Source organism: Camelus ferus, chromosome 12, assembly GCF_009834535.1.
Source record: "Camelus ferus isolate YT-003-E chromosome 12, BCGSAC_Cfer_1.0, whole genome shotgun sequence".
NCBI lineage: Eukaryota > Metazoa > Chordata > Mammalia > Artiodactyla > Camelidae > Camelus > Camelus ferus.
Window position 1 is genome coordinate 22,858,027 of NC_045707.1, and position 19,685 is coordinate 22,877,711.

General features: G+C 39.5%; 1 protein-coding gene across 17 annotated transcripts in view; it reads right to left on the reverse strand.

The window, feature by feature from the left end:
• The window catches only part of R3HDM2 (R3H domain containing 2), a 125,653-nt gene that overhangs the window by 32,472 nt on the left and 73,496 nt on the right, over positions 1-19,685 (reverse strand). For 15 of the 17 annotated variants that reach the window (XM_032493158.1, XM_032493165.1, XM_032493162.1 and 12 more), the window contains 7 exons: positions 9,839-10,037; positions 5,330-5,371; positions 3,367-3,453; positions 2,720-2,846; positions 1,755-1,833; positions 786-845; positions 78-218 (listed from right to left, as the gene is read on the reverse strand). In XM_032493158.1, coding sequence (XP_032349049.1) covers positions 78-218; positions 786-845; positions 1,755-1,833; positions 2,720-2,846; positions 3,367-3,453; positions 5,330-5,371; positions 9,839-10,012 — 710 coding nt within the window. In that variant the 5' untranslated portion in view covers positions 10,013-10,037. The remainder of the gene's footprint in view (positions 1-77; positions 219-785; positions 846-1,754; positions 1,834-2,719; positions 2,847-3,366; positions 3,454-5,329; positions 5,372-9,838; positions 10,038-19,685) is intronic. The other 2 variants (XM_032493160.1, XM_032493171.1) reach the window with 1 other exon arrangement.

A 19,685-nucleotide genomic window follows, 5' to 3' on the forward strand; every position in this document is an offset into this window, starting at 1 on the left:
ATCTTGATCCTACACCTTCCTTTTCCACCCGAGGCCATCCCAGGAAAGTCTTTTCAGTCTGTGTTTTCCTCCCTTACATTCTTGTGTTACTGGTTTTGTTGATGATGACAGCTTTTCCAGTTTGATCAACATTGTGGTCCATCCCGAAATAGGCAGCCACCCGGTGTAATAGCATCCGGTGATATGAGGTCATCTGTGGGAACTTCTTGAACTGGTTGCTGAAAGGAGACCCAGGAGAAAAAAGTGAAATAAGTACAAATAACAGCAGTAACAGCCAATTGTAATTTTTCTCATAAGCATCTAAAGTGGGTAATTCCTTAGGAGAAACAGACATATTATAAGGAAGATAGATGTTTACTCAGTGGTAACCAGAATGGTTCTCTCAGCTTTATCTACAGTATTTTGTAGATCCCTCTAACCCATTATCCTCATTAAGACTACTCCTTAAGCCCTAGGTCTCACCCACCTGTATGATATTCTACAAAGATAAAGGGGAGAAACTTAAGAATAATGAAATATGGGACAAGGGCTAGCTGTTGAAAACATAAATTCTTTTCAACTCAAGTCTAAACAATACTTTAAAAACCTCATTTAGTTTCAACACATATACTTTTTAATCCACTCTGATTACTTCTCCCCAGCTCTTTTTGGTTCCCAGTGAGTTACTACTTCAAAATTCAGACTTTAAGGGAAAGATAAAAGAGGGATATCCTAAAATTGCTCCTAAATTTCTTTCCAGTGCCCCTCCCCCACCTCTAAATGTGTGTTTCATTCAAGTAACTTACTTGTTGTCATTAATAAATTCCAGAATCTCCTGTTCTAATTTTAGCAGCATCATTCTGTCCCTGTTTAAAAAAAAGATTAAAACACAAGAAAACAAAAGGCAGCCCTCCCATAGACATTGAAAGCAAAGATTGAAAACAACCTGCTCACTACAGAAGCTGAAGGAAGAGAGAGATCCAAACCCCGAGTGGATCAAAAATGCAAAGGCTGCTGAGCCTCACTGCCCTGTCTTATGTTACTTTACAAAAGAAAAAAAATCGGGTGGGAAAGGATAAATTGGGAGTTCGAGCTTTGCAGATACTAACTACTATATGTAAAACAGATAAAGAACAAATTTCTTCTGTATAGCACAGGGAACTATATTTAATATCTTGTAGTAACCTATAATGAAAAAGAATATGAAAACTAATATACATATGTATATGTATGACTGAAACATTATGCTGTACACGAAAAATTGACACAAATTGTAAATTGACTATACTACAATTTCAAAAAAAGGGAAACAAGAAAAAAAATCAAGTATACTTTTTGCAGAGCCTCCTAATCATGTACATTGTTTTCCTTATTAGGAACCTACTTCTGTTGGCAGTCATATTCATATAAACATATACTTTATACTCACAAATCTAATCATTATTCTATATTCCACCTGGTTATTTATAGAATTTCTAAACAATTATGATTTACCTTATACACAAATCAATTATTTTTTCTGGCTTTTTAATTGTATTCCCAAGCCTTCTTATTTCTTTGTCTGCATTCTTCTTCCACAGAATTTTTCTCAACTCTTCTAAAAGCTCAATATGAGGGTATTCTGAATCCCTCACAGAATATATAACTACTTTGGAGAGAAATGGGGGGGGGCATTCTAGATTCTAATAATGAAGAAATTCTGAGAAGCTACTTGGCCTCTTGGGTACTCTGCTGGTCCTGGTCCCTTTCCCCCTTCCATCAAATCGTATTATTACCTTGGGTTCTTTTTCAGTGTATTTACAAGAAATTCATGTAGGTCTATTCCAGTGGAGTCCGTATATTCTTGGCTGGAGTCTAGAACCACCACAATGAAATAAATTTAAAATAAGTGAAACTGCCCTGCATGATATCTAACCCCAAGCAGAAGCCCACAACCTGATGAGGAGAGATGAGAACAGGAAAGAAGACTCAAACTTCAGAAGTTTTAGCTTAAAAATCAGAATGACTCTGATTTGCCAGTCCCTCAAAATTCCCCATGACAATGACAGAAAGTGGAATCTGGGTCACGGTGTTACATTCATATTACACTGAAAAGCCACCTTGCCATCAATAAGTATTTACTGAATGTCCTGACCAAAACAAAGGTTTTTACTCTAGTTAAGGAAAACAAATTCTAGGTAAGAACAGACAGAGCTGAATTTTCCAGAATCTCAGCAAATACACTCAAATGTTGATTATTTATATTTATGTATAAAATTTTAATCCTAAGGTTGCCTTTTTACTCTTAATTATCTTTTTTATGGACCATGTCTTTTTGCTACCTGCCCAAGAGTTTAAAAGCAAAGAGAACTTAATAATTATATGCAAATCTACATTATTAAAATAAAAAGACTCCAAGCATCCCCAAACCAAAATACAAATGGTAGCTAGAGAAGAATCTGCTACCAGTGATGATCCATCACTGTTTATTCCAGAGCAAAAATAAAATCAAAATTGACTATGATGTCCCTGTGGGTAGCCCAATGTTTATCAAGTAGCTCTCTGTGAGCCCTTAAGGCAGGGCTGGATAAAGCAGCAAAGAAAGTAACTTAGTTAGGCACCTCCCCAAACAGCCATGAAGTCATCAGGACACTATGAACTGTTGGGTCAATAAGGCCAGTGGGTACCAGGCTTCAAGATGGAAGGAAAGGGAACTGCAGAGCCAGGCCCCAGGACAGATGAGAAAGGGGAAAGTCTTCACCTCTAGACAGCATCTTCCTTGGGACCTTTTCTTTGTTTTTATCCTTGTCTTCCTTTTCAGAGACATCCTTTGTGGACTTTTCTTCCTCTTTGTCAGAGGGGCAGCTGATGTGCAATTGAATTATATCCTTGGACATGGGGAAAGAGAAATATAATCAAAGGAGAAAATAGTTAACTCTCCTGCAGCTTCCTTGAAATCTCAAAGAAGGCAAATCTTGGGATGGCAGCATTCTCTTACAGAAGAGAGTATTTTGTTAATTAAATTGTTTTAGCTTTTGTTCTACCAAAAGGGTTGAGCCCAAGCCTTTTCTGCCAATAATCACAGCCTATGTATAGAGAACTCAAGTTATGCCAGCTGTTCCTGGTGTAAAAATTGCAATGGAAATGGTTCTAACCACCAGAGGGAAAGGGTATGGGTGGGAAAACAAGATCCAGCCCTGGAATCTCCTTGTCTGCATCATCCTGGGTGGCCCAGGTGTGAAGACCTATGCTTCATGCTCTCCCCCGTGCCCTGCTTTACCGTGCCCTGCTTTACTGCATCAGCTTGCTTTGAAGCTCCTTCTACCCGATTTCCAAGCCCAGTGTTGATGCTGTACCACAGTTTAGCAAACTGCCAAACTCAAAAAGTTAGTCTTATACAGGACCTACCTGGACTTCTAGTGGTCCATCAGTAAATGGTGCAGAGGACTCCTCACACACTGCAAGGCTGCGCACCAACTTCAGCTTAGAATTAGACTGAAAAAAATACGCATACACATTCCCTTGGTGGACATCCAGAAAGGTTTCGGCTGAATGAAGGGCATCCTCTTTGGCTCTGATAGTTGCTGCTTCCATTAAATCGGGGTTTTTCCCCACCCCAAACACGGCTTATTCATCAGTTCCTGATTCACTTGAAAGATAATTCTCCAGCTTACAACAGCAGATACATGAAAACAAAAGGGCTACTTTGGACAGACGACAGGAAAACCAATTTGCTTAGCTCTCCTCTCACTCTAGCTCAGTGCTCCAGACTTAGAAGTTTATTGAGAACACACAGCAGCAGAGCCTAGTAGAAAGACTGGATTTAAGAGCCAGAAATCCTAGCTTCAACTCTGGGTTTTGTGCTTATGAGTTATGAGACCCTGAGCAAATTACCTGACCTCTCTGGGACTCTTTTTTTCTCAACAAAAATGGGATAAAAATGCTTATAGGGTTTTGTGAGAATTAGATTTATAAGTATGTAAACGTATGTATCATAAATAGTGCCTAGCATAGAGTAGACAATAAACGCTAAATGACTATAAACCTGAGGTGGCAAGGGTACAGAAAGAACTGTCTAAGAAAAAAATAAAAATAAAGAAACCTTTCTAACATTTGGGATTTAATGTGAAAATAATCCACTTGGTTTACTTCTATTGGCTGGAGAATCCCAAAAAGATCCGAAAACCACTTTACAAATCACTGCTCTCCTAGGGAGCTCCAATAATGATTCATTAAAAATGTACCTATAAACATTAACTGAAAGTTCTTAGAATAAAATCACAGTTTACAGTGAATACAAAAGCACAAAATATGACATGAGTGTTCTAGGTAGTGCAGTCTAGTGAAAAGAACTTGCAAATCTGAAGAACTGACTTCAAGCCTAGTTCTGCCCCTTACTGAATGTCCTCTGTCAAACTCACTCAAACTCTATAAGCCCAAGTTTCCTCATCTATAAAATGGAGGTAATAACTGTCCTACTTATTTTGAAAAGTTTGGAGGAAGTGAAGTAGCAGAGAACACCCTCTGTTTTAAACTTTAATGCCAAGCCCATCACTGTGGACTAGGCTATATCCGGCAAGCCACAGAGCCGATTTTTCATATACATCACGGTCTTCTTCAACCCCAAGCTACACACTGGCTGGGACAATCCCAAATTCTGCCACTAGTTTTGCTGAGGGAAAGGGGTGAACATCGTTTATTGTTATTTCTGGTGACAATTCTTCCTAATGCAAGACCAGTTTAATATTTTACTGTTCCCCAATTAAAATTAAAAAGATATCACACACTGACACCTATAACACCCTGATAACACTCCTTAAAATGCTCTGTGATGTGCTACTTTTATCATATAATGATTAAAAACAACATCTTCCTCCCTGCCCCAACCTAAAAAGTGAACCAAACCAAAACAAAACAAAGCCTGTATTTTTAGGGCATCCAAAAATGTTGAATCACTTCTACTAATGGGGCAGAATTTATCTTAAAGAAAATTTGCATAGCAAGAAAAAATGTTAGGGGTAAAAATAAGAGAGCTAGAGGTGAGTAGAGAAATTGGCATTATAGTGGAATTAGCACCAGTGTGCTCAGGCTTTGCTTGTGGAAGGCTCTGGCTGGGTATCCTTTCAGGTATCAGAAATAATGACTGAACTAAAGATAATGGAGAAGAATAAAGCCTGACCTTCCAAAAGGAAATGTGTGCATGTGCATTCGTGTTTGTGTGTATGTATGCATGGTCACAATTAGGGTACAAAATGCAGGCAAAAAACTTTGTCTATACATAATCCAAATAAACTAGATTATCAGGGATAAGTCCACTTGTGTAGTGTACTACTAGTAATACTAGAAAATAAGCTAGAGAAAGGGCTCTCACCTTGGCTCTTTTCCTGGCATGACCGTGGTTGGATGTCCGCCTCTGTCAGAAGGGGATTAGACAATATTAAAGGTGGGAGAAATCAACACTTAAGTTAAAAGCAATACAAGTTTAAAGAGAAAAAGCACAAACTGTAAAACCATTACAACAGCCAAACTACGATAAGATCCATTTGTTATGGTTGTCCCCTGTGCTACTACTCTAGCAACTGTAATGTGGAACGGACCACAGACCATCTACAGACAAATCATCACTCACCATGAAAATAAAGAATAGGAGGATACTGACTGGTTGGCTTATTTCACAGATTAATAAAAATTACTTTTGGATAAGCCACAAATCCTCTCCTGATTAGGATGCTTCTGGAAATAACACTACTATAGCATGACAGAGTGATTTTTTCCCCCAAGCTTGCTCAAAGGAGCCCCTTTAGCTCATAATGGATATGAAATATGGCCTCTAACCATCGCTTAAAATAACATCTTTATAGAACAATGCATTCAGAGTACTAACTTAAGATACTCAGAAGACCTGACCCCATGGCTGCAAAATGGAATGAAGGCTCTTCTTGCCAACTGCCTACCTCCTGAATATGAGAATTCTTCCAGTTCTAAGCTTCTGGTGGTGGCTTTTACAGCCTGTCTGGGTCAGGGATATAAGATAGGACAGGATAAAAAGAAGGGAGCATGAAGGATATGGACAAGACCTCCAGAGCAAAGGGAAGGACAGTGGGTAAGCAGTAGGGTAGAAGCTGAGGAAGATGAATGAGAGGCTGAGGTGGGATGAGGGGAAGAATGACTAATTAATGTTAAGATTTCTGAATAGCTGAGAAGTCATTTTGGGGGCTTTGGGGAAGAGGTTGGGTAGGGCTATGTGTGGCACTTAGGGCTTCTAAGATGTTTGCAATAGAACTCACTGCCACTGGGGTGTGGAGAAAACTGAGGCTGGTGGGTGGAGGAAAGGAAACAAGACAGAGGCAGAGAACTAGCATGGTCCTGGGTAGGTGAGGATTTCTCTTTCCTTTGCTCTCTTCATTAATTACCAAACAACACTGCTACAATGCAAAACTGAGAACTGCAAAGATGGATGAAAGAGTAAGACACTGGTGGATCTGGTCAGTGGCAAGATCAGTTGCAGTAAGGGAAGAGTCATAGTTCAGGAATATGAAGCAGTATTTGTCACCATTTTTTCAAATAAGTAATAACACACAAAAGACACAAACTTTCAAGAGTTACAAGGATAGTATATAGAGTAGTAAGTGTCCTTTCACAACTGCCCCCCAGCTACCTGCATCTCTCCTAAGGATCAACTAGTATTGGATTTCTCGTAATCTTTCCAGAGATCTTTTAAGCATCTATAAGCTTATAGTACATGTGAACACACATTTTTTTAAAAAAACCAAATAGAAGTATATTGCAAACATTGCTCTGAAGTTTGCTTTTAAAGTTTTTTCCCACAAATATCATTCTTCAGAAGAGCTACTGTTTTTCTTAACAGCTGCGTAATATTGCATCGTGTGGCCACACCATAACTTATTTTACCAGTCCCTTACGCTGTACCATTTAGGGTGTTTCTGATCTTTTGTTAGTATAAACAATGCTTCAATGACATTGAATACATCAGATATATTGAATATATCTATAAATATGGTATATCTGGAGTCCAATTTAAAATTTTATAAAATATTGCCAAATTACACTTCAAAAAGTTATACCAATTTATAACCCTATAAGCAACGTATGTCTGCTTATTTCCCAGAATGCATAGTTTTCATTTAATAGTCAAACACATATTGAAAGCCTAGTATGTATTAGGCACCATGCTAACTACTGGAGGACACAGAGATAAAAGACACAAACCTTGTCAAAAAGGAACTCATAATCCTGTTGGAGAAGCCAGACAAATAGACAATTACAACATAGTACATTTAGTGCACTACAGAGGTACTCATGGAGTGCTACAGTAACTCAAGTGTCTAACTCAGACCTAGAAGTTCACAAACTTATGTGATCACAAATACTGGGTGCCTACAAGGCCAAAGACATACAGTGGTGAGCCTGAACTGACCTAATCCTGAGCTTATCATTCTGTGAAGGAGACAGACATTAATCAAAGAGCTACACAATATAGACTGCAATGTAAGGTTGTCAAGGAAGGCTCCCTGGAGAAAGACACATCTGGATTGAGTTTTGAAGGATAAATAGGTACTAGACAAACGTTGGCAGGGGGGCTTTGGGGGTTGGAGGAGGTCAGGGAAAGAATACCAAGGAGGGCATTCTAGGCAGAGAAAGTACGTACAAAAGCATGCTTTCCCCAAACATTTTATAACAGGGACCTATTTATAACAGGGACCAGGGAATCAGTTAATGCTGAAGCACAGGATGCCAGAGGTAGATGGATGGCAGGCAAGGGACTAGGTTATAATATGCCATGCTGACAAATCTGGGTTCTTAGCCTAAGGCAATGAGATACACAAAAAGTTTGAAGAGAATTAACACAGTCAGATCTTTATTTCATAACCATCTTTCTAAAGCAGTATGGTAGGTGAATCAGAAGGGATTACAAGTATAAAGGCAGAAAGGCTAGCCAGGAGGCCATACCCAGCTGGTTATTTAAAGGACACATCTAAGTTCAGTATGTGTTGTCAGGGTTTGCCCATTCTGAACTAAATCTCAGAACCTGTCTTTTACAGCACTGTTTCCATGCAAAAGATGGTCTGAGTTACAACTGCTGATTCCAAGAATATATATCACACAGTATAGTAATCGAATTCCCTTTTCCTCAACCTTTCTAGCTCTAGTTCCTAACAGGCACTCCCCTGACAGCGTCAGAAAGATTCCTGGGGAGACTTCCAAGGTGTGAGTTGGGGAAGGTAGGAGAAAGAGTAGAACTTTTAGTGCTATTGAAGGCGCACATTTGTAGAAGGGAGAGAGCTTCTGAACGGTGGCCAAAAAGAATGGAGACTTTGAAGAAGCAGCAGGAGCTCCAGTAGATGGCAGCAGCAGCTCCACCTGCTCTGGCAGCAGCAAAAGGAGTCAGAGGGGAGGCTGGCTCCCCTCCCAGCCTCCCACACAACCTTTTTGTATATCCAGGTGAAGATATTCTTAAACCAAGTGAGTATCCATAAGGCATATAAAACCTATAGTCATCCTTTCTTTTCTGCCTATCTTCAAGAAGTATATGCAACAGGAGTTCAGAACACCACTTAAAATAGTCTCCTGAGAATAGAGTAACTTGGACCCCAAAGTTCATTTAATTATCATCTTCCATATAACATGACAGCACAGAATTAAACATTCAACACGTATCTGTCCTGAGGATTTAAAATGCATTGCTGGGTATAGTGGAGGCCAGAAGTACAGCTGGAACAGTGGCAGACTGTCTCCACAAACTCTGGAAGGATGGGTGTGGCGGGGTGGTGTGGAATGACAACTCACATGCAAAAGATAACGAAGAAAAGCAGCCAGGACAGAGATCTGGCTGACGGTAAGAGGGAAACAGCAGAAAAGCAGGCAGCTAGAGAACAAAATATTCCAGGGAGTTGTCTGATTTTACTTTATCCCTTTATGTTGCTGCTGTCTTAATCGTTAAGGACGACAAGGCCTAGGTGAATTGAACTGTCAAAAAGAATCATGCCTCAAGTTTCCAGACCCTCCAAAATGTTACTGCTACTACTCTTTAAACTAACTTAACTACAATTAGCAGTCTATCTCCTAGGTGTATTATAATAAAGATCAGTCTCACCCCTGGGCAGGAAGAAAAGGATTCATATAATTTGGGCTTGGGAAACAGGAAACTAGTAGTGACCACAGGGAAGAAAACTGGAACAGGTAGGCGAGAGGAGGCTCAGATCCAGGCTGGCTGGGCATCAGAGAAGAGCCCTGCAAGAAGCTGGGCTGGCCCTCTACTGCCATCCTACCTGCGCTGCAGTACGAATTTGGATGGAAAACAACATGGCAACCAACGAGTAAAATTCTTCTTACTTACATTTACCAAGTGGCAAGTTCAGAGACTATTTCTGACCCAGAAAATGCTGACTGCTTTAACACAACCAGGATAAGAATTTAACACTGTGTATAAAGCAAGGCAAATCTAGTTTTAAGAGTTTATTGCATAAGCCATATACAATCAATATTAAGACAGCAACTACATAAAAGGATGAATTAAAATCAGACAACGCTCTGAAATATTTTGTTCTCTAGCTGCCACTGTTTGAATATGTCTTTGTATACAGTTTATTTTTTGATAGTTAAAAAGATATCAAAATGTAGCAAGAACCAGTGTAACTCAGATCCAAATGGATTAGGGAGTTCATTCTGTTTTCTTTAGACATCATGTGGACTCTGACAGAAAGGGAAGGAGATATTTCCTGAGAGCTGAAGTTGGGTTTTTAGGGAGAATCACACGTTTGTGTACGTGACTGACTTCCCAGAGATGCCCAATGCCCCCTGTAGTGACATTTCTACTCGGGCAGAAAGAGTGTGCGTATCATGCACTTTTAATCCTTACCTGTGTCTCCTGACGCAAACTGGTATCTTCACTCTCTTTCTCAGTTTCTTCCTTGCTTGGAGCCTTAGATATAAACTTGTTTTTGTTTACAGATTCTTCCACCAGTTTTTTTTCTGATTCTTTCATTATTTCCAGCGTCTCTTGAGTAGTGTTACTGCTAGACATCTTCTTCATAGAACGCAGCAGCCTCTATGGACTCCTGAAGAAACATCAGATGCATTACAGAAGGAGTGCGTCCATACTCACCCATCTGCAGGACTTGCCCCTCACAGTGACGTCTGCAACAGGTTCCCTGGAGCTCAGTAGAGGCATCTTTTGACAAATGCTGCCCCTAGATTAATTTCACTAATTAATTTTTTTCACAAAAAGCTTTACTGAGGTAAAATAGATATAGACTGCATACATTTAAAATGTACAGTTTAATGAATTATGAAGCATGCATACACCTGGGAAACATCACCACAATCAAGACAGAACGTTCGTGACCTCCAAAAGTTTCCTCCTGCGCCTTGGTAAGCCCTCCCGCCTCTTCTCTACCAGCCCTAGCCAACCACTGATCTGCTGTCACTACAGATTAGTCTTTATTTTCTAGAATTTTACATCATACATTATCAGTTTACTCAGCATAATTATGTTGAGATTCACCATGATTCAGTTCTAAAGCAATGTAGTATGAGTCCCCTTGTCGCTTTATTTGCCCTCCCTTGTTCCCTACAGAAGTTTGCTCACATTTTCAGCTTGAGCACTCCACAGAGTTAACTCAGGAGACTCTCTTCAGAAAGAAGGAAAATATAAAGCTCTATTCAATACCAGAGAGGATCACTCTCCTTTCCCAAGGGAGAACTTTCAGAGCTACTACAAACCACAACATTGTTACCAGCTTCAAGTGTCTCCCCCATCAAAAAGCAGCAAAATCAGACAACGGTTACAGAATCTTAAATTCTTTCCTTTATCTTAAAGCAAGCTGAAAAGGCAAGAAGAGAACCTTGTCATCTGTCCTTCGAAAGACTGGGTTTCTCCCTGGGGGAAGAGAGAATCTCTCCTTTGCTACTCATTGTCTGGGTTCAGTCGCTCTAGTGCTTCCCAAAGACGCACAGATTTGTGGTGTCAGGGTGGCTAGCTCTTTATCATTTGCTATTGCTACCTGAGAAATACTGTAACGAAGTCAACACACTAATTCAAGCACACACTCAGAAACAGATATTAATGCTCCTTACAGAAATTCATGTCCTCAACAACTGTTGAAGTCAAACACGCTTAGCTTCAACAATGGCTTGTAGAGGTTTCTCCTCACGTGGATTATAAACTGTACTTGAATTGTGAATATTTCTTTCCTTTCTTTAAAAAGACAAGACTGGAAACCCTCCCAGATGTCATGTCTATTCCATGTGACCCTAGAAACCAAGATAAACAATGCTTCAAGAAAACTGTCGTACCAAGTATTTTTTCCTCCTTCAAATCAGTTTAGAGGATAAGACCCAAAATGCTCTTGAGAAGCATGGGTAACCTCATACTGGCATACACTTACCTCGCATAGGACTAGATAAATTCCCTTCAAAAGGCCAGAGAGTCATTCATACAATCATAGTCATACAGCTGAATTTAAAGATGAGAATTACTGGAAGAAACTGACTACAAAAGAAAATGGCTGATTTTTAAAAATTAATTGATTCAGTACCTAGAGGCTTCTATAAAGAGCTATAACCTACAGAGCTCTATGGGCCATTAGCTGTACATGGGAACTACACACACACATATATTGGTTTTTCTTCCCTATGAGCAGATCAAGCCTTCATTCTCCAGTTTGAAGGACAGTGAAACTCAGTATGTGCCTTTTCTATATATCTTGGCTGCGAAACATCAATAAAGATCTGAATTGGAAGAGTTCTTAAGACACAACCTCATGCAATCTCCTCTATCCCTCTCAAAGAAGAACTCCTTTCTGTAAGTTCTGAGAGGGGCCTGCATGTCTCTCCTGGAGAACTCCTGGGGCAGGATCATCTCACTATTCCTTAAATACTCTTACCTGTTATATAGTTGCTTCCTATAATAAGCTATGAGCTGTTTCAGTCTTGATCCTTACTCTGCCTTAGAGTCACACAAAATTAAATTTATTTCTTTTACCATATGATAGACCTTCTATATTTTTCTTTTTCAGGCTTAAATAGCCTTAGATCACTCTGTCAAAGAGAGAAAGTGAAGGGAGGAGAGTAGGGGTATTGGATAAAGGTGGTCAAAAGGTACAAACTTCCAGTTATAAGGTAAGTAAGTTCTGGAGATGAAATACATTATGTGATGACTATAGTTAACAACGCTGAATATATGGTGTATTTGAAAGTTGCTAAGAGAGTAAATCCTAGAAGTTCTCATCACAAGAAAAAAAATTTTTTGTAACTATATGAGGAAATGGATGTTAACTAAACTTACTGCAGTAACCATTTCACAATATATGTATGTCAAGTCACTAAGCAGAACTTATACAGAGCTATATTCAATTATATCTCAATAAAAAAAAAAAGAGAGATGATATGGAAAAATATAAAGCAGCTGGTTGTTGCTTTTTCCAGGATGGGCCTCAATTACCAAATAGATATATCTGTCAAATCAGAATGACAACTTTGCAGCCCCTCTTCATATGTAAGTCAGAAGAGGCTCAACTATATGGACACCTAGACTAACTTCATGGTACCCAAGCACTGTTACTCAGCCAAAGCACTAATAAAAAAACAACTAAACAAAAAATGATCTTTTGTAACAGCCACCTGTGGAATGTGGTCACATATTCCAACTTAAGTTGTAGGGAGCCATATGGTTTCCTTCATTCACTGGGAAACAGGAAAACGTGAGCCTTAGATTCTTTAAGGCATCCATAAAACAAACAGTGACTAATGCCCTCACCTTTAAGAATTTTGACAGTCATTTCCACCGAGACTGCTGGCCCCTTAAAGGGCTGTATAAAACAAAGCAGTTCTTCCTCTGAGGAAGAAGGAAGCAGCAGTCAAGGGAAGAGCACAGCAGTGCACCTCACCAGCTGCCCATCCAGAGCTCCCCTTGCTCCCACATTCAGTCTTGCCCAGATTTTCTTTTGGTGTGGCTGAGGACACGTGATAAGAGAAGGAAGGTAATCCTATCCCCGAGCCCTAGGAGGTGGATCTTAGTTAGCTAGACTAATCGTGGTAATTCTGTTTCCTTTTTGTGACTGGGTTAGGAAGGGGCAAGAGACTCGATCATCACCAGTGAGACACAAGAGACCTTGCTGGGTGGGTGGCTTTAAAGAGAAGCTTCCCATTGCGTTTAGGAAAAAAAAAAAAAAAAAAAGCCACTAGAAAAATGGTTATCTGCTGAAGGTAGTCTTTTGTGCAGATGAAGCCTGGACTGCAATAACCTGCCAACAGATGGAAAACGGTGGAGCAGAGAGATTAAGCCAGTAATGACAGGTCAGAGTATTACTATTCTAGAGTCAAGATCTATCAGGAGATATATGGAGCTCAAAACTGTATTTCTTGAGCTAAGGCTCTCTTTTGTTCTCTAAAATGACCTTTAACTACAGTCATTTCCAGCCCTGCAATCTAATGCAGAAGCCTCTCCTTATTCTCGGGGCATAATGATTCCTGGAAACTATTTTTTCTGGGCCCAAACAAAGACAAAAGTTGCAGCCAACGGACAAGACAATTTATTAGGAGGGAAAAAAAAGTTTAAGGAACAAGAATAAAGCCAGTAGATGAGCGTTAAAAGGCAGAGAAGTAATTTCCACTCTGGATGGTTTACTTAGTACAATATAGAGAGGAAATTAAGGATTTGGGAAGTTTTTTGGTGGGAGAAGAAAAAACGAACTATTTCATACGTAACTTGACTAGAACAAAGCAAGACAAGAAGCTCCAGGGAGAGCCTAGATGTGTGCTCCCCTCCAACCTACCTGTGCACATTGTACCTTTCATCTGGGCAAACAGCACAATTTTAAGGCAGAGTGTCTCCTGAGGATACTCAGTGCCGTAAAGCTGCGCAGAGGGGACTGTGAGAGCAGAGGGCAAAGAGAGGGAGTGAGGAAATAGGATGATACAGGGGAGGATGACTGGGAGCCAAGATCTGGCAATTTTTTCAGGGAGAATACTGCATATTCCCTATAAATTTTTTGACTGCCAAGGTAAGTACCTTCCAGAACACAGTGAGACTATATATCCTTCCATCAACAGCTATAAACAACTTTCTAGGCATTGTACCAAAAAGAATATATTATGCAGGGGACACCCAGAGACAGTAGGGCAGTTTCATTTTCTCTCTTTTCATCCACGGCCAAGTAGAGAGAATGCAAGCAAGAAGACAATAGCTAGAGGCTAAAAGTTCTGACTTACCCTGTGGTAAAAATCCCTGTAAACTTTCCAGTCCTTTTCTAATTTATATGTCAAGAGTAAATTACTCCTAACTGATACTCATATTAAGAAAATATTTAAAATCTACGGCCTCAGGAGAATGGATAAACTGTGGTATATTCATATAATAGAATACTAGTCAACAACTAAAGACTGAACTTTTGGTGTCTGCTTTCCCCTGAGGACACATGATCAAGTAAGAGGATCTATTCTTGAGCCCTAGGAGGTGACTCTTTATTAGTTAGGCCAACACTGGTAATTCTGTTTCATTTCTGTGATTTGTCTGAGAAGAAACTAGTGATTCAGTTATCACCAGTGAGACATGACGGGACCGTGCTGGATATATGCTGACGTACACAAAAACATGAATGGATCTCAAAACTGTATGGTAAGTAGAAGAAAGTGGATCTCCTTCCCAAAAACCATGTACTATATTAAGTCCATTTATATGAAATTCAAAAACGGGCAAAACTAACCTACAGTGGTTTAAATTAGAAAGTGGTTGCTTAAGGTTTGGGGGTAAAAGATTGAAAAGAGACATAAGGGATCCTTTAGGAGTGATGGAAATATTCTATCTTGTTTGGGGTAGCGGTTACATGGGTGTATACAACTGTCAAAACTTATTAACTGATTAAGATTTGTGCATTTTATTGTATGTTATTTAAACACACACACACACACACACACACAAAATCCCCTTAGGAGTCAAGACAGTGGGGACAAAACATCCATAGGGTTAAAATGACAGGTTGAAAACAAAACTGTCTAGGTGCTCAGGATGGCAAGCCAATTCTTACATTCTCAGACACTGGAGTTAGGAGAAAAAGAAAAAGCATTAGTGGTTACTGAGCATGATTATGAACCTGCTGCTTTATGCACTTCAACTCACACCCACCAAGAGTAGTCAAAGAATGTACCCAAAGTCACACCACTACTAAATGACAGAAGCAGGCCCAAACTCTAGTGCTGATGCTAAAATCTGCATTCTTTCTATGACTTTGATTATTGTTTCTATTCATTATTTTAATCCTCACAAAACTCTTTGTTAGGGCATTTTCTCAGATGAAGAAACCAAAGCTCAGAGGAATTAAGTAACTTTCCTAAGTTAATACAAGGCTGACCCCAAAGCCAGAGTTCTAGGTGTCCCAAGGTAGATATTTAGGAGAGTTCTGGGACGTGAAATACAGGATGGGAGGGGTGCCTAGATCCGAGGCTTCTCTTCAGAGAGTGTCAGCGGAAGACGTATTTTGGGGACCAAAAATGAGGCTTGTAAACTCTCCCATTTTTCCCTTAATCTGGGTCACCCCTCATGACTTTAGATTTTTTATAGTTCATATAGAGTATCTTATTTGGTCTTCTCAAGGTATAAAATACCTCCAGTTTTACAAATAAAATCCATTATTCAGCACCATACAGTCTGTACAAGGAGCCAGATTCAAACCCAGGTATTCTTGATGCCAAAATCCCATGTTCTTTCCACTATAGTGCCCAAAACAGGACAGAAAACAAAAACTTTATGATAACTGCATGCATGAAAAAGTAAATGAGTCAACTAACTGCCCTTGGGAGAAGAACAGGAAAGAAGGCCCTATGAGGTGTGAGAGATATGGGTCCAACATTCTCTTCTCTTCAAAGAGAGAAAGCAGAATATGGAGGAAATGGAGTGTAAAAGTACTTATGTAACATTTAAAGCTATAGTTATGTGATGGTCACCAAGTCCTTTAAGGATTTCAGAAGTCAACTGTCATAGGTTTCACTAGCACTAGGCCAAGAAAAATAACAACAATAATAATAACAATTGTGCCAATTTTCTAAATCAGAGAAGCATGAGAAAATCATTCTGCTCTATAAATGCAAGCAAAAGAATTCACTGGTGTGTAAGGAAGGCCACAGGAGTTGGCTGATGTCCAGAGCAATTCCTTGGGCAAAGTAAAGAGAGAAACAAAATTAAAATGTTCTGGACATGTGCCCTCTTTCTTTGCTCAGTATCTCTTATGGCTGTACTTGTCCTGAAATAAGGACTACAGGTGCTTTGATCAATGGACTGAAGTGTTAGCTGGGCTTCATTACAGTTTCTATCAGTTTCTCTACATTCTTGGCCAAAAATACCCATTTTACTTCCTTGAGCGAAACAGAACAAATCAAATTTCCTTCTCTTTCAAATGAAGGGCAGCAGTGCTCAAACAACGAGCACCTCTGCTGCTTCCATTTCTTTAGGTTTATCATAGTAATGCCACGAGGAAGTATCACAGAATCTTAGGGATGGAAAGGACCTTAAAAGTTCACACCGTCTTTTCCCACACCCTGGCAAAATTGCTCCCAACTCAACCCAGACAAGACATTCTGGGAAATTGTTTTAAAAAATCACAATTCCCCTACTGTTATGGCATTTCAAGATGCTTTCTATTGTAACTTAAATGCCATACGGCTAAGCCTTTATTGGAGGCCTCACCTGTTTTGGGGGGAGGACATCTAAGCCAACAGTTTAGTATTAAAAGAAATCTTTCAAAATCTAAAACTGAATGTGAGTCTGGCCAGAGAAGTAAGATAAGAACAATCTAATTTCATATGAAGGAATTGGAAACCTTTATTCCTTAAGCCTCTATTGCAAAGGAGAGCCTGCTATTTATTCCCCAATATCCAGTCACCTCTTCCTCAACACAACTCTTGATTTTTAGCTGGGCACATGGCTGCCTGTGAGAAAGCTACACATATCCGAACCTTCATTGTAGCTAAAAATGAGTATGTGACTAGGTTCTAGCCCATGGGAAGTGAAGAGAAGTAGTGTTATATGTTGAACTGTGTCCCCTCAAAATTCAAATGTTGAAGCCCTAAGCCTCACCACCTAGAACTTCAGAATCTGACTATATTTGGAGACAGCACCTTTAAAGAGGTGATTCAATTAAAACGAGGCCTAATCTGACTGATACCTTTATAAGACGAGCAAACTGAGACACACAAAGAGACCCCAGAGACATGTGGGCACAGAGATGAGACCATGTGAGGACACAGTGAAAACAAGGGCATTAGGAAATCCAGGGGAGAGGCTTTGGGAAAAATAAAACCTGCTGACATCTTGATCTTGGAGCTTCTAGCCTCCAGAACTGTGAGAAAATAAATCTGTTGTTTATGCCATCCAGTTTGTGGTGTTTTATTACAGTAATCCTAGGAAACTAATACAAGTAGTAAATACAACTTCTATGAAGTAACCCTACAGGAAGTGGATGGCCCTTCTCTACTTATTCCTAATTCTTGCTGCCATGAATGTATAAGTAAAGGCTGGCACTTTAGCAGCCATCTGGGACTGTGAGATGATACTAGGATTGAAAACCATAGACAGTGGGGCAACAAGAAACCTGGGTCATTGACTAGACCTGCCCTGGACTGGACTGGCTACCTCTGGATTTCCTGAACGTGAGAGAAAAATACACTTCTATCTTGTTTAAGACACTATTTAAATTTTGCTGTATATATATATTAAAAGCACATACATGCACTCTAAATAATAATAATGGTGGAAACAGTCCTCAACTCCTATAAGCAAGGAATCCAGTAGCAACAATCTGGAGTTTGTATATATTTGGGAGTGAAGAGGTAAAATAAGGGAAAGTTAGTACTTTTATGGAGGATATACAAGCATCACCCTTGTGCTCTAACACTACCTCTGCTGCAAGGAAAAGGCTGAGCATTACTGAAGGATGGGCTATATCCATCAAAACAAAGAACATTCCATCTCCAGAGTGTAAGAGGCAGCAAGCATGTTACAGTGGATAAGTTTATGGACTTTGTAGTTTGACAAGAATTTGGTTATAAGACTAATGTTTCCACAACTTATTCATCATGTAACTAAGCCTTGGCCTCCTCAGCTGTAAGATTGGACATGATACACATCTGACAGGGTCACTGGAAAATCACGAGATAACAAATGTAATGTGCCTGCACACAGCAGATGCTCAAGTAAACATTAGTTCCTCCTAATCCTATTCCACAGTAAGAAGGGAAAGATATTCAGAGACCCCTTTTCTAGGCTGTTCAGTATTGTTAGTATCTTAAGACAAGACAGAAGTGTATTTTTCTCTCATGTTCAGAAAATCAGCACTGTTTTTCTCTTACAAACAAACACATTTCCACTCAGAATTGGCATCCCGGGTACACCCTTTTCCCAATCAGTACTGAACCTACATTACTCTGTGCAGGTGAGATTCTTGCCTATTTTAATGAGAATCAGACAATAAAAGATTGCAAGAAAAAAAAAAAAAAGATAAGAATTCTATTTACCCCTTCAGTACTTGAGTTCCTATTTTTCTTGGTATTTTGGTATTTTAAGAAATGCTTTAAAAAAGTCAATTTAGGTAAATGCTTCTTTCAAAAGGAAGAAGTCCAATGTTTGATACAGCTCTAAGCATAGGCCTAAGGCAAGAGAGAAATCACTGAAGAGTGGTTGGTTCCTTCAGGCACATTAGCCATGATGACTGGTCAGGTGTTTAAAGACCACACAGTGTTTGATGGCTCAGATCCCAAGGAGGCCTCACTTCTAGGCTGTTTATCATTGATCACTTTATTGTGTACACAGAGCTAGACACTTTACAAGTAGATATTATCATTTTCCTTTTATAGAAGAGTAAACTGAAGACCAAAATGATCAGGGAGCAAGTCCTGTTTACTCTAATTTGAAAATATAACCAAAATCTGATGACTCCCTACACTTCCACTGCTACTACCCTGGTCTAAGCCACCATCTCTCTTGTCTGATAGCCTTCTAACTGGTCTCTTGCTTCCAATCTTGCTTCCCTTAAGTATTTTCTAAACATAGCAGGCAGAGTAGTTGTGTAAAAACATTTTCAGATCCTGTTATGCCTTTGCTCAAAACGCTTCAATGGTTCTTCATCTCACTCAGAGCAAAAGCTAAAGTTCTTAAAATGACCTATATGACCTTAAATAATCTGACCACAAGTTTGCCTTCTGACCCCATCTCTCTCTCTCTCTTTTCTCTCTCTCTCTCTTTATTTTTTTGACCCCATCTCTTACTATTTCCCCAGTGTATGCAGTTCCAGTCACACTGGCTCCTCCTATGCCCTAAAACCACTTTAGGGAAATTGCTTTTACTGTTCCTTCCGTCTGCCTCGAATGGTGTTCTCCCAGATAACAGTATGGCTTGCTTGCTCAGTCTTTTCAGGTCTTTATCCAGAGATGGTATCTGAATAAAACCTGAAAAAATTGACCATCTCTGGGAGCCTCTTTCTGGTCACAATAACTAATATTACAAACCCCCAAATACTTTCTATCCTACTTTTCTAAGGCATCCCTAACAAAAAGTTACTCAATCAGATACCAAACAGACTTTGCTCTTCTTTGCTTAACAGATAAACCTGAAGTTTGGTTTTATTCCTCTGAGACAGAAGGTGATGGTATAATGAGAAGCTCACATCTCACTCATAGAGACTTGAATAGTTCAAAGGAGGGGAACAAACTCATGG